This window comes from Sphaeramia orbicularis, chromosome 20 (genome assembly GCF_902148855.1).
Source record: "Sphaeramia orbicularis chromosome 20, fSphaOr1.1, whole genome shotgun sequence".
Classification (NCBI taxonomy): Eukaryota; Metazoa; Chordata; class Actinopteri; order Kurtiformes; family Apogonidae; genus Sphaeramia; species Sphaeramia orbicularis.
In genome coordinates this window covers 23,038,666-23,055,020 of record NC_043976.1, presented here as the reverse complement: position 1 = coordinate 23,055,020, position 16,355 = coordinate 23,038,666, and the positions used below count along the sequence as shown (strand labels likewise).

At 37.8% G+C, this 16,355-nt stretch overlaps 1 protein-coding gene across 1 annotated transcript in view; it reads left to right on the top strand.

The window, feature by feature from the left end:
• The window catches only part of cntnap2a (contactin associated protein 2a), a 361,415-nt gene that overhangs the window by 305,035 nt on the left and 40,025 nt on the right, over positions 1–16,355 (top strand). Inside the window, exon 18 of the mRNA XM_030123092.1 lies at positions 14,259–14,429. Coding sequence (XP_029978952.1) covers positions 14,259–14,429 — 171 coding nt within the window. The remainder of the gene's footprint in view (positions 1–14,258; positions 14,430–16,355) is intronic.

Genomic DNA, 16,355 nt, shown 5'->3' with positions numbered 1-16,355 from the left:
GGTTTATTTCTATAGCACATTTACAATAATGCAAAGTGTCTAAAGTACTGTACAAGGAAATAGGTAAAAATATAATTAAAATATGTAGATATAAAAGATAAGATATGCTAAAACTAATAAAACAGGACCACAATAATAAGATAAATAGTCTCTAAAAATACAACCAGAAAATAAAACAAATTAAAAGTCACACACTTGTATTAAAAGTCAGTGCAAATAGGTGCATCTTCAATGGACATGGGTTAATGCACATTGACATGTCAATGTATGAGGTGTGTCAGAAAAGTTCCAGGACTGTTGTCACAAAAGATATATTTCAAATCCAAACAACAAATTACAAATTTTCCTCTTTAAAATAATCCCCCCGGAGTCTAATGCACATTCCCAGCCTTCTCTGCCATGCCTCTGTGCACTCGTCATCGTCACGGTCATCTTGAAGTCATACACATCTTCAAAACGGGTCCCCCTGCTGACCCCCTTCAGGTTGGGGAAGAGGAAAAAAATCACACGGTGCCAGGTCGAGTGAATCGGGAGGTTGCTCCAGCACTGTTGGATGCTCAGGTCGTTGTGAGCAGGTGCGTTGTCATGGCGAAGCAGCCACAAATTGTCCTGGCACAACTCTCGCCTCTTCTCACACACTGAACTAAGCAAACACGGCAGGATCTCTTTGTAGACGTGCTGGTTTGATCATCTGGCCCTGTGGCAAGAACTCGCAGTGGATGATGCCCCTCACATCGAAGAATGCGATCAACATGACTTTGACTTTGGACTTGGACTGTCTTGCTTTCTTCTGCCTTGGTGACGTCAGACTCTTCCTCTGAAGGCTCTGGCATTTGGTCTGCAGGTCGTACTTGAAGAGTGACTCATGACTCATTATCAGCGATGACCCTCCCTAGCAAGTCTGGTTCGGTTTCAAAATGCCTGAGGATGTCCTGACACTCCTGCATGCGTTGATCCTTCGGGTCATCGTTCAGCAGTTATAAAAGCATGTGGAAAAAAGTTCAATGGCTGCGGAGAGTTAAGATCACAGTTTAGACTCCAGGGCGATTACTTTGAAGAGGAGAACTTGTAGTTTGTAGTTTGGATTTGACATATATCTTTTGTGACACCACACTGCAAAAAATCTAAATCTTCCCAAGTGTATTTTTGTCATCTCTTGTCAAAATATCTCATCACACTTGAAACTAGAGAAGCACTCGGAGAGCGCAGACCCTTCGCCAAGGCAGATTAGTCGTGTGCCCCCACCACCACCAAAATTTAATCATTTGTTCCTTGTGCCAGTAAAAACATTCCCTGAAAATGTCATCCAAATCCGTCCATAACTTTCTGAGTTATCTTGCTAACAGACAAACAAACAAACTTAGACGGTCAGACCCCGATGAAAACATAACCTCCGCCGTTCCTTGGCGGAGGTAATAAGACATAATCACCTAAAGAGTAACTTTTCAGTGAGATATAAGAGCTTATTTTTAGACAACAGATGTTGAAAATGTTATTTCAATAAATCTTACCAAGATGATTTTCACTTGTTCCATTGGTAGATTTTTTTGCTTAATTTGAGATTTTTTTTGCTTAATTCAAGCAAAAAAAAATCTGCCAATGGAACAAGTGAAAATTATCTATTGTCTAAAAATAAGTTCTTTTATCTCACTGAAAAGTTACTCTTTATGTGATTATGTCTTACTTTAAGTGTGATGAGATATTTTGACTGGAAATGAGAAAAATACACTTGGTAAGATTTAGATTTTTTTCCAGTGCAGTCCTGGAACTTTCCTGACACATCTCATACACCGCTTTGTTATTTCCGTACTGTTACTACACTGGGTCCCTTGACATACCACATCTCAATTACTGTGTCTTGATTACTTCTGTGTTTGGTATTTGACATATGGTCCAGTCCCATTTGTTGTCGGTAGGTTCACATTATTATGTTTATGTTTATGTTTATGCATTTGGCAGACGCTTTTTTCCAAAGCGACTTACAGGGGAAAACCAATTAAATCACTCAGTCAATCAAATTTTATTTATATAGCGCCAGATCACAAGAAAGTTATCTCTTGACATTTTATATATAGAGTTGGTCAAAACCAGACTCTAAGTCAATTTACAGAAACCCAACAGAATCCTCCAGGAGCAAACACTTGTGACTGGTGACAGTGGCGAGGAAAAACTTCCCTTTAACAGGCAGAAACCTCGAGCAGACCCAGACTCCTGGAGGATGGCCGTCTGCCTTGACCAGTTGGGGTTAAAGAGAGAGAGTAGAGAAGGGGAAAAAGAGAGAGCGATAGAGATAGGGACTGGGGGAGAGGGGGAGAAGGGGGGAGTAGGGGGAGACACATGGAGGCGGTTGAGGATAAGTGAGTGGTGATGATGAGGGCAGGGAAGAGGCCGGACCACCGCAGCAGGTCCAGAGATAATCGTGAAAGAATCTGTGGTTGTCCTGGGACATTATAAACCTGGCGGCATGAGACTATTACTATCTGTAAGTCCTCAGCTAATAATTCACTAAGAATACATTTGGTGCAATGAATTCCTCAATAAATTGGTTTTGACTTTTGAGATTTCCTGTGCCTCTTTCATCTATTATTTCGCTATCTCCTAAGTCAAAGTAGATTAATGCAGCCCAGAGATGTGGCTATCTACTATTTGATATAACAAAGCACCAGAGAAGTTTTGTTAGAAATAATATCCCGTAGAGAGGAAAAGCAAACATGGATTTAATCTTTAGTGCAAGGCAGCCTGATCATTACAATAATAATGTTTCACGTATTATCTATTGACTGCTCATTTTTCACACTAATAGTATGGCTGTGTTATTCCAGTGCACTGTGAGTGTAGGTATGTGTATTCAACATGTTTTGCAAAGAGGCTGAATTAAATTTAAAACACCATTCTCTGCCTATAAATGCATAAATACACGACTTCTAAAGCATTTTTCCCATGTCTCTTGCTCATCCCAGTCTGTCCATCCATTTGGCAGAAGGGAAGTGCCCCGGTTCTGTCAAAGGTGCAGAACATGACTAAACACCTGCCCTTACTTTTTCACTGGTGTCACACTCATTATTGTCCCTCATCAACAATCTGGTGCAGCTCTCACTAATGTCCCTTCATCACAGAGCTGCCAACATACAAACAAACCATGATTTAATGACCCGTGACATCACATCTGTTTGTGTGTGTGTGTGGCTATCATGTTGCAGTATGGCAAGCACAATTACTGAAGATGAATCTCTCTGTCACTCGGAGCGGGTCGTATTCTCTTTGTCTCTCTATTATCCAGCGAGTGCCAGAGAGTGTGTTAGAGACAGACAGAGTCGTCCTCGTCTATATTAAGTGACCAAATGAGCAAACTAACTTTGAAATGAAGATGACTTTGAGGTATGTTTGCCATATAGCTGTCCAAGACACTGGAACATGGAGCATACATTATACATTGGCCCATTAAGGCATATTAAACATATATTAAAAATTTCACACGTGAATAGGTATTCTGTCTATGATTGATGCTTCTCATACTGCACATGGAGCACTGTCTCAGTAAGAGCAATGATGATTGGCTGCCACATAATGGGTTTTCATAAGCAAATGACTAATGTCCTGGGTTTTCAGGGAAAGTTTTAGCAAGGAGGTAGTTATGAGTGTGCTAGTGTAGGTACATGTGCACGTTTCTGTGTGAGTGTTTTTGTCTTTCTTTGTGTGTTGGCCATGAGAGCAAGTAAGAGCAACTTTCTGCCTGTGAGTCTGTGTGTGTGCGTGTGCAGGCATTAATGAAGCCCATTTCCATGGCTAGTTTAATGGCAGCCTATACAGTCACAGGCAGACAGAGAGGAATTAGTCCCATTTATTGATGTTAAAAGGGTTTGGACATTTTAATAGATGAGAATGAAAATAAATGGCAGCAAATGAAGCAAAGCAGCATATATTGTATTATTATAGTATGAATAATATAATGTACTTACTATCAAGCAGGCTTAGCCACATAGCTGACCATAAATGAACGTTAACATGGGTCACATGTGATGGCTCATAACTGTTAGTCCTCATTTGTTACTGTTATGGCCTCATATCATGCGCTTTAAAGACATTTTCAATCTGCTGTGCATTTACTTGAGGATTTCGTTGTTTTTTCTTCGCATCCCTTTCCTTAACACCATTCATCACAAGAAATTCCTCCCTGCTGTGTCTTCCTCATGCCTAGGAAAAGATGATCTCCAAATAGAGGTTAAAGTTAAAGTTAAGTGGTAGCTATTAGTGTCTCTGTTTGCTGCATGTTTAAGGTAGCTAAATGGATGTCTCGATTTACTCTCAATTAATATCCCCAGTGGCAGGTGGGGATGTTCATGTTGCAGCTACAACTTCCACTTCAGTTCCTTTTTCATTTTAAATACCTGCCCATACACTCCCTTGGAGCTATGCTGTAGTTTTCTCTTTTTCATTTTTCTCTTTTTTTTTTTTTTTTTTTTTTTTTTTTTTTGAGCACCAGACTTTTGACAAATGGTCATTTTGCTAGAAGTGGCACCTTATTGTAGCAGGACTGGCCAAATCATCTTTTGTATTTTAGGAGCGAAAGGTAATATTGTTTTCGACCATTTCATCAAAATCAGATTAACTAGCTTTTGTGTGACTAAGTTTTCACATATACAGTACTGTGCACAAGTCTTAGTCTTGGTTCAGTAAAGTTCTATGAATTTCTCAGTCTGTGTATTTAAGATACAATCTGAATATATGGGAAGTATGTACAGCAGTTAAAACAGAAGAAGTATTTATTGTGACCTCCCACTGTATTTAATGCCTTTATCATTTTCCTTCAGACAATATGAGATTTATTGCTTTAACTGTATGATGTCTTCAGTTACATGTGAGATGTTTCTAATTGTTTGTGCTGCCCAGTTAGTTCAGTTTTTTGTGTCTTTTAAGGCTGTGCACATACTTCCTGTATTTTCTTGTATCTTAAGAAATAAATATGTATGCTCATTTCAACTAACATAGAGGAGGCCTAAGACTTCAGTACTATATGTATTCTAATATATTATTTCTGTTGATTATTTAAGAGTTAGTGGACCGTCCTAGTATTTCCATGACATTGATTTTGGTTTTCAGCATCTTCTTGCACCAGAAAAGGCTATTACACATGCATGGCATTTAAAATCTTTGTAACCAATATGGGCATCATTTAGTGACATTTATAACAAGTGGTGCCAGGCACAACAAACCCCTCCCCTCACATATATTGTAGCTTATTTTGGCATGGATCCAGCTGATGTCACCATGTCTATGCGTGTACTGATGTCAGCATATCAATGTGCCAAGTTTGAAGTAAGTTGATATAAAAATGTATGTTTTTATAGACATGTGAAATTTCGCCCATTATAAGTAAATGAGAAAAAAAAGATTTTAAAAAAATTCATTAAAAAATTGAAACTTTTACCTACTTTTCCCAAAACGTAATGACATCCATTCTGCATCACTGGCAATCTATAAACCAAATTTGGCATGAATTCACCCAATAGTTTTGCTGCTAGAGTGTTAACAAACAAACAAACAAACTGAACCAGAAACAATACCCTTGCCTCCCCTCCGGGGGGCGGGGTAATAAAAAGTGAGCCAATAACCTTTAACCCGCATGATCACCTTAATGGAGTAATCTTTGTATAGTTTTACTTTCTCAACAAAAGGCAGCATATTTTCAAGTAATTTTTCCTTCTAATGCCAATATCTACAGCCAAAGTGATTTAGAATAAATAAAAAAAATAATAAATTGATATAATTTTCTCCGTATTTCTGTAATGAACTTTATTTCTTGATGTCTGATAATGTTCCTCCGTGCCAAAAATATGTGACAAGCGACTTAATTGCAAAGTAACACTGATGAAGGCTTTGCTGGTCTCAAATGACAGACATAACTAATTACCTGAATATTCGAATGCTGCATTTACTGTGAATATGCGTCGTACCTAGACCATAAAATTACACACCGCAGATGGCTCAATTACACACAGATGAAATGAAATACAGGTCTCAATGGAAATATAAAAATGAATAAGGCAGATGTATGTGTGTGGTGCGCCACAGCGCAACACAATTCAGGGCTATATATGTAAGCTCAAGTGTTATATTTTGAACAGTGAGGTAAATCTTGTCCTTGGGGGGCCCTTTCTGAGTCACATATATCATCCCACGTGACTATAGACCCAGCTGTCACTCTTATTAAATTAGACTATTCTTGGTTATGTGATAAAGAAAAAAAACTTCTGAACAACTGCACACCTGAATAGGCAGCAGAAAAAGTAACAAGTGGAAAAGTTAAATGAGATAGCACAGCATGTGTATGCTCCAACAAAATGATTAATAAATGTGCTGGAAAAGATGAGATCCTAAATGTCATGAATGTGCAGTGATATTGGAGCTCTGGCTGTGTATACACACACTCTGTGAAAGCGAGATGATTAATACTGATGATCATGACCCTGTGGTAGGAGTGGATCTACAGGATGGGCAAGAAGGGGATGCACCCAGGACCTGACTTTCACAGCACTTCGAGGGAGTATTGTTGCTATGGTTACAAACAAAGCCACTGCCGTATTACTGCATCCACTCATTACTGGCTGCTGTAAGCTATAATTTGTGAAATACTAATGATGCTGGCTCACAGATTTTAGTTTTAAAATTTTTTCAGATGAGAATGTAGGTGTCGAAATTTCAGATCTACTGCTAATTTATCAAAGTAGAGTGTACTAGAAAATTTGACCACACAATTTTGGAGATTTGCTGTCAGTCAGTCACTAGTCCTCGTAAGTTATCAAAGACACTCAAACCATCATGTTAAGGGCAGCCTTATTCTGGAAATTAAAAGACACTTTTAAAGGGGCCATATTTTGCTAAACCCCCTTTCATTAGTCTTTAGTTCATTTATTTGTGTATTTTGACCCTAATAGTTCATAAAGTTTGAATTTGAACCCTCCAGGTGCTGCAAAACTATCTGTATATTCATACTGGCAAAAATTGAGTGGATTTGTACAACCCGTTTCAATTCCTTCTTCATTTGTTATGTTTTATAACTAGTTTCGTCACAACACTTGCACATATAAGGTCAAGACTTCCGACGAACATTTCTCCGAGTACGCCATAATTGTTTGTCAGTAGCTCATGTGCATTTAAAGGGCCAGTGCTCAAAACAACCTTTCTGGTGTCATTACTCAGAAATAGGTTGAAGATGGACCTGTGGAGTTTAATTAATGAGGAATTCAGACCCAAGCATAGCATTTACAGTTCATGTAGACCACAAAGAAATATTTTAAAATGCTTAATTCCATTTTAAAAAAGCAAAATATCGCTCCTTTAAGTTAATAGTTTCGAGAAACACTCTCCTAGCATTAGTTCTTTTAGTATGGAGAAGGTCATGTGACTAAAAATGAGATTTGTTTTAGTTGCATCAGATCATCAAGAATAAGTGTCCAGTTTCCAAAATTATAAGAATGATCACTTCTTTCAAAAGGTCATGTTAATTATGTGAATTCAGGACCTAAAACTGCACATGTAAAAACAAACCACCACTATGACTCCAGCGTTCTAAAAGCACTGAAACAAGCAGTAAATTGACCAGCAATTAAGTTATTTACTCTTCAACTCTACTACATTTAGAGGCAATTACTGTAATTTTTTACAGAGCATAACTTTTACTTGCAGTACAGTATTTTCATTTTGCATTCAATACTGTTACTTTTTAAGAGTTAGACAGTTTTGTTTTGTTTGAACACTGGTCTTTATCCTGTTGTGGATTAAGAACACTTGGGTATTGTGTTGATACAGGTCATGATATACCAGTAAATAAGTTAAAAGTATTTCTCTGGATGTAGTTAAATCCTTTTACGAACGCAGTGTGGGAATTCCCATGTCCACCTATGCCGTCCTGCGGAGATCTCTTGTTATTCTTTTGCCACTGTCTCTAAAATATTCTACATCTACCACCGCACTTTAGGCAACAGTACATATCACTACTTTATAAATATGATACGATACAATACACTTTATTGCCCCTCTTAAGGAAATTTGTCTTGGACTCTAGGAGTTGCACAGGTGAAGCTGCCAATCAGCAACACAGAAGCATCAGACCAGACAAAGATGCAATCACATAACCCACACAAACTGCAAACAGAATGTTAATGTTGTAATTTCATCGTCTGTTATGACCAAGGTATCATATCCTGATATATATTTAATTTCCAGATAGTGAGAATTGTCATGATAGATCATATTTTCTGTTGTTGATTGCTGTTTTTCTATTGTAATTCATCATAAATATATATAATACATAAAACTTTTTTTTTTAATCTAGGGCCGGTCTCGACATCACTTGTAGAGTGTTATCTTCCATGTCAGTTTTCATGCCCAAACCGTGTATCTTGGACAGAATTCTCCTGTCTCTTAGGTAGGAGTTGCTTGTTTTGTCTTGGCTGGTTGGAGCTGGAAATGCGCCACTCTGTGTCAAAGTCAGTCTCATTTTTCTGTTGCTTTCATGCAAATTTCCTCCCTGCATCTGTGCCTTGTGAAAGAACACAAATGCTGACCAAATGATGAAATATTGCACTAAAGACTGAGGTTTGTAAGAGAATAAAATAACCAATAGAAGAAAAAATGAAATTATAGACATTTTTCTATTGCCGCATGATACATTCCCATAACGTACAGCCCTAATGTGTACATGTTTTTGTGTGTGTGTGTGTGTGTGTGTGTGTGTGTATGAGCTTGTTTGTGTGTAAAGTCTGTGTTAATGACCTGAGACAGACAGTCAGTCATCCTTACCATCTGCTGGCGCTGGCACATAACCCATCTGGTCAAGCATAGAAAAATAAATCATCTAGTTGGCTTCCAGACCCAAAGTTCACCTCTGTACTGTACTCTGATGATGTCTTCGTCCACAGTTCACTGGGCCTGATTTTTTTTTAACTCGTGTCGCTGTGATGTTATCTAGAGGTCAACATCTGTTTTCACATCTCCCCACTTTTCAGTCAAGCTGCAAGATGCATAATGTTTATCTTGGAAGATTAAAGAACAGATATTCATTAACTACAAAAAAAAAAAAGGAAAAGTTAGGAACAATTTTGGAGCAGAATCTTACCTTGTTTGTCTTAGTTATGATTAGGCTTCTTCTCTGCAGATTCATACCAGGAATTAAACTGATGATTGATCACACCTTTTTATTCTCCCCGTGATTTTATGATGGGACCTGGTGGACTTGTCGAAACACCCTTTAGCTCCAGGGGTGGAACCTGCACAGATAAGCATTTGGCATTTTAATCACCACGGTCTCCTTGGCTGTTTTCCAGGAATGGATTTTATAGTTTTAAAAGTTATAAAATCTATTGTTGGAAAATGGGAGTTGTTGTGTTCTGCATGTTCCAACATTAGGTCTTCCTTTATTACATGCTGCTAACTGATTGCAGCTCACTCATGCAGACAGCAGCCTCTTTGTCATCCCTATTTTCTGCAATCAGTTGCATTGTGATGAAACAGTAGGCTCCCTCTCAGTCGTTCAAGCAGTGGGGAAATGGTTACCTGAGCAAACAACACAAGGCCTCCGCTGAGAGTCTCAAGAGTATAAAACAACTGGTGTAACCTATAAAAGAATAAAGAAGACAACGAAATGGTTTTTAAATGTAGTTTCCCTTTCATTAATGTTTAACTAATATTAATACTAATTAGTTCTGCAAGCTTTTGAGAGACTCTTCACTAAGAAACAGATGTGCATCAGATAATGGGACCAAGGGCATCCAGAAGACAAGACAACAAAAGATCTTCTGCACTTACATATCCATGAGAATTACAATGAGAAAAATGTCCAGAAAATCTCTTTAAATTGGGTACATCTAATAGAACAGGGACATGTTTCCTAAAGGGCTTTACAGTTTCTTATTATACCTCCTGTATGTCTGGTCTCACTGCGAAATATGTACCTGTATGTCCTCTTAAACATGGAAACAATTAAAATATTAATGGAAATGCAAACAAAACATTGATTTATGGCACACAGGAGGTTATTGTAATCTGCAGATAAACTGTCTTAGAAGGTAGGATTCTTACTGTGGAGCAGGTGGCCTTTCACATCAAATTTATTAGCTCAAACTTAGATTGTTAATTTTAATGCATAAAATTAATTGGAATTGCCCAGAAGCGTCAAATTATTCGGCACGGTAGTTTAACAGGCTTGTAATGTCGCAGTAAGGAAAAACTTTTATTGTTGGAATTGTTTTTTTGTAACATTTGTTTCATAAACATTTCAATATGGGAGTGATAAATGCGACACAGAACCTGGCCAACCAGTTGCATCTGTGGATCTGGCACTGGGGCCATCACAGGTTTAGGATTTGGCTTTCTTGTTTATTCCTCTAACACTCCTTGGCACAGAGTCTATCAACCTTTGATTTTTTCCTCTCATTTGATTGGCCAACCCAAACTTTCTTGATTTCACATATTTCAGGTACCCTTTCACCTCCTCTCATGACTTTTTGGATCATTATGTTTACTCAAATAAAAATATTCCATCAACTATCAGAAGAATTAACAACAAAAAGAAGTTACGGCCTCACGTGTGTTTTTTCTGTGGCACCACCAACATTTCACTTTTTTAAATAATTATTATTATTATTCTGCTAACTATTTATATGAGTTGTTCCCATCTGTATCTGTAATGTACAGTTGCGGAAAAAAAATATTAGACCACCCCTTTTCTTCAGTTTCTTGTTCATTTTAATGCCTGGTACAACTAAAGGTACATTTGTTTGGACAAATATAATGATAACAACAAAAATAGCTCATAAGAGTTTAATTTCAGAGCTGATATCTAGCCATTGTCCATGGGTTTTCTTGATAACAACCAAAATCACTTCAGTTTTTACATCAATAGTTATGGCATTGTACTGACAAAAACAGTGCTTTTAGGCATTCCATGTTTTCTTTTCTGTCTGTTTTTGTCACGATACACACAGTTAGTACTTGATTGCACAACTACTGTTTTTTATGACTTTTCATGGTCTAATAATTTTTGCTGCGACTGCAGATAGAGTTACTGTTAAAGTAGGTACGAACACTGACGTCCCTACAGGTAGAATTTAATACATTGCCACGCTTTTGCGGATCCACCACTGCACTGCTGTCCAACAGTACAAATTACTGTCATATAATCTGAATGTCAAGCTGTTTGATATGACCAAGATCTTGTGTCCCACTAAATATTTCTTTTCCGGGCAGTGAGACGTGTTGTGATGTACCACATTTTCTGTTGCTGATTGTTGTTGTTGTTTTTTGTTTCATTCATCATCTGGGTCTCCTGGTTTTAGAGCCCTTGTGCAAATACCTAGTTATTTTAAAATATATATGAAATATTATATATCCTGATTTCGCTCTCTTTAACTCCTTCTCTTATGACTTTTGATTCATTTTAACCCAATAATAATATCACATCAACTGACAGAACAATTGTTAGTAGTTCAGTTTTTTTAATTTGTTTTTTTCTTAACTTACTGTATAATTTGTTCTGATTTGTTTTAATCTCTCTATTTATCTATGATATAGTAATTGCTGTGAAAGTTGGTACAAACACTGACGTCCCTACAGGTAGAATTTAATTCACTGGTGATTTCTTTATGTTCTTTTTTGCTTAACTATGATAGCAGATCTTACTAAACACCCAACTATGTCCCATATGCCTCTGCAGGCATCTTCCTGTTTAGTCGTGGATTAACCCTGTTCAATAATTGGCTGTGCCTCCTGCTGAGAAATGAACAGTATTCCAACTTCAAACACACTAATCACAAAGACGGCATCAGTAGGTGGTCGTCGTGTCTGTGTTTGTGCGTGTGTGTGTGTGTGTGTGTGTGTGTGTGTGTGTGTGTAGTTGGCTGCTATCTGCCCTTGCCCCTGGTGACAGGATGTGAGGCAAGGAGTATAAGGGAGGAGTTCTGCCCTGTCATTAGGGAACGCTTATCGCACTGAACCAGGAGACACACACAAACACACACTGATGCTTGGTCACCAGTACATACCTACACTGATGTGCATGTTCTCACATAAACACACACAGACACAAAAATAACCTAAGATATGTGAGGGCAAATGGACACACATTAAAGCAGACTAGTGTAGACTAGAAAATTAGAAATAGATTAAGTATTGAAGTCTTTTACGTAGTGTATCCAAAAAAAAAGCCAGTTCCTGCTCCTCATATGTTATAATGTTCTTTATTAAAACTTTTATAAACATTAACTAACTTTACTGATCAGCATTTCTCAGCAAATAAAAGAATCATGACTATTAGTCTTGTCACAGTTATTACCAGTGTTGTGCAAATTACTTCCAAACTGTAATACATTACAGATTACTTGTTACTGTTATTTAAAAGTAATTCCCTAATTTAGAATATTACTGTCTCAGAATTTTAATGCATTACATGACTCCTGTATTATTTTTGAGTTACATACAGACTCTCATCATAAATGGTGCATGTGCAGTAGAAGCCCCCCAGTACAAGAGATAGGGCATAAATTTGCGTCCCGAAGTAAGTACATGTGGGCGGACAGCTCAGTAAGCAACGCTACAGTCTGGGATGTTTAAATCCCAGCAGGAACGTTTGCATTTTTTTCAACATTTTACTTGTTCAAACAGGAGGCTTGGTACTGAGGACACCGGTAGATAAATCTGCATTTGATGAGGAATTCTGACTAGTCCTAGAAACATTAGCTTACCTTGTCATTGCTGATCACAGGGTTCATGCTAACTAGCTTCTTAAAGCAGAGTTAGGGTTAGTAATGATTGTACGTCCATATGGCCAGGGAACTAAAACGGCAGAACATCAACAGGAAATAGAAATTTCCTACCACATTTTTGATTCCTTAAGGTCTCGTGGTCTTGCTGTTTTTTTTTTTTTTTGTTTGTTTTTTTAACAGTTGCATTACGACCTAAAAGTATGTTGTAACCCAAGTGCTGCTGAACTCGTACCGTGTAAAATATTTCTGAAAATTGATTAGTAATGCCTTACACTACTGCGTTACAGCCAAAACTAATCAGTTACTGTAATGGATTACTTTTGTAACATGTTACTCCCACCACTGGTTATTACAAGATCATGTTATCAAATTGTTTGAGCTATTTGAGCTGATGAGAATAATCTCAATTCACCATTAAAAAAAAAAAAAAATAGCTGAATGAAAATATTTCCACATCATTTTTCATTCTTTGAGTTTCAATTGTTATGCCAACTTCATCCATTATAGTTTAATGGCACTTGAGTGTACTTAACTTATACTTATACCTGTCATTTTATCAATCATTTTGTCATATGTTTGTACTCCAGTGTAAATGACTCACCGTAGTAGGAGTGCTATGTAATTAAATATTCTTAGTATTGTAGGATTTTAGTAAACCATTAAAATGAGCATAAAAAATACATTAAATGTGATCTAACATTTCATTGCCACTGCAGTCTTTTACATACACTTCCATCTGCACCTCTGATGTTTCTTCAGAGATCAAACTGATAATACATTAATGTTACTTTCTTCCTCATGCCCTTCGAATACTCATGACTCTTCCTACTCCAGTGTTATCTGCCCTCTGCAAGACTTTACATTCCTCATTTCTATCACATCTTCAATATTCTGTCTTCTCACCCATGATTGGCCTCTTGCTCCTGTTCTTCCATCGTCCCGTCCTCTCCTGTGCCTTCTCCTCCTCTTCATCCCTTTTTCCTTGCTCTTCATCATCCTTGAGTGATAGGAACAAGTCACGGACATGGCGAGGGGAAAGAAGACAGGAGAGAAGTCACTTCATCAACCACAGTCTGATAATTCATCAGCAGCTGTTTAGCATGCTGCTGCTTTGTCTTCATTAGCAGCTGCTGGTTTCGCTTCATTCATCGGCCGTTAGAAAAGTTGTTATCAAAATCCTGCAAGATTTTCTCCATGTATTAGTGTCCCCTTTTACGGCCGTTCTTAATAAGGGTGTTTTGATATCGTCAACTTAATATTGAATCTTATTGCTGGAAATTACAGGCTACTTTTAAAGTCTTACAAGTTAAGATGATAAATTAATTTTTCTTGAGGAGGCAGTTAATGAGCCACATTAAATAATGGTCATGGAATTAAAATATGTTATCCAGAATAGATTTTCACAGCCCTTTAGATTTAAGTGAAAATGAGAAGTGAAAATTACTGAATATGTGATTCTTTCTTTTTTTTTATTTTTTTTTTTTTATACATGTATAGATAACTACTGGAACGCTGCATCGTTCACCACGCCGTCATCCTACCTGCACTTCGCCACCTTCCAGGGTGAGACCAGTGCTGACATCTCCTTCTATTTCAAGACGAGTGCACCTTATGGGGTCTTTCTGGAAAACCTGGGCAACACCGACTTCATACGGTTGGAGCTTAAATGTAAGATGCTTCGGAATGATTGTCTATGCATAAGAATCACCCCGTTTGTTTGTTGCTTTTGTTCACTCTCTCACTCCCTCTCTCTTGCTGTGGGTTATTTGTCCTTGTGTGAGGTTTAATCCAGTTGGTCTGATAACATTTTGTGCAACCTGTGTGAACACATACACATATCTTAGATTTATACAGACACGCAGATTCGAACAGGAGCGCACACAAGAAAAAGCCATTTGCCTTCCTGATTATGGCGCAGTGCTTTGTGTGATTGCAAGAGAGAGCAATCATTTATTTAAGGTAATTGGTGTATGTGATGATTATGTCCATTATGAACCTCTGTTTAACCAAATCACCCATTTTCAGGGATGACAAAACAGAAGCACACACACACACACACACTTTGTCTGTTTTTTTTCTTTGTTTCTTTATGTGAAAATAAAAAAAAAAAAATCTAGAAACGGGAGCTTTTAAATCTCATTTGAAAGTTCGAACACACAACTTTGCACCAACACACATACACCACTCTCTAATAGTGGTTACTAGAATCTGTAAATTGTATTTGTGCACTTTGGTACACAGGGAGAATTTTCACCTGTAGTCATTTATTACAAGAACTGCAACAATCAGCTTTAGTTTTACAGTTATTCTACTAATTTCTAAGTTATTCATGAGGTCAAAACATATCAGAACATGGTTAAGAAATGTCCATCATAATTTCCAAAGATTTCCATCATAATGCTTTAGTGGTGGTGAATAGAGGAAAGAGCTGTCAGAATCAGGCGTTTGCTAATCAAAATATTTGCCATTGTTTTTCTGGCTTCACTACTCAATCAACTATTTTTTTTTTCTTTCCTCGTTTTAGCACTGACATGAACACACAGTTGTATGTGCATGGGAGGGTGATATGTTCAGACAGTGAAATCCAACAACTCCTTTTTACTCATGCAGTCTTGCCAAAGCATAAAAAGACAGAGCCAAACCTAATATGTCATACTTGAGAAAGAAACAATGGTGACAGAGGAAGATAAATTACAGAACTGGAATTGGGTTTGTCACCAGTTCTTTTCACCACTCTGTTTCTCATTCTTTAAGTCCTTTCTGGGACTCTGACTGACAAGTCTTACAGCGGGTTTCTATGATCATGTTCCAGCATCTCAAATTAACATCCTGATGGCCCAAGTGGAGCTGCTCTGATCAAGAATGTTAAAATCTCAGGCTTCAATTTAGACATGGAGCGGTTTTGTGAAGAGGGTTCCTGGCACAGCATGGTTGTCAATAGATGGCTAATTACATTTCATTTGGAATGAAAGGGACATCAACATTTGGTGTTAAAGGAGCCTGCTGACCATTTCCTGCTGGTGTGCATGACAGTTTGTGTCAGGGTCCTCGCCAATGAATAGACCCAAATTTGACATGATTTTTTTGAGCCAAATTGGTTGTAAAGTTATTACGCTGAGTATGATGTAGTGGTTTGCAACAGCTTATAAGTTGTGTAGCAGTGCACACATGCTACTTTTTCAGAATAAATGATGTGTTGAAACTATAATGGACATGTAAGTACGGTGAGAAGTTTGCCACATAGTTTGGTTTATGTCTTTCAAACATACAGGCAAAGACAAGCACACACACACAAAGATACCGTAAGTATTTAGTCTGTCACAGCTGCACAGCAGGGCAGAGGAGATAGGGAGTGTATGTGTGTGTGTCCCTAGGCTTTCAGAATGCCCCCACATCAATTTCCTCTGTCCTCTCCCTTGCTATTTTCTTGCATTTTGCCCCACAGCACACAGTTAGACACACAGTCGCAAAATGACTTGCAAGCACACACATAAACACACACATAATCTCTGCCCTCTCACTGGTGCAAAAACTGTATCTGCTGCAATCCAGTCAGGGCATGAAATGACTAGCATTAGGCCAGAATAGCAGAGC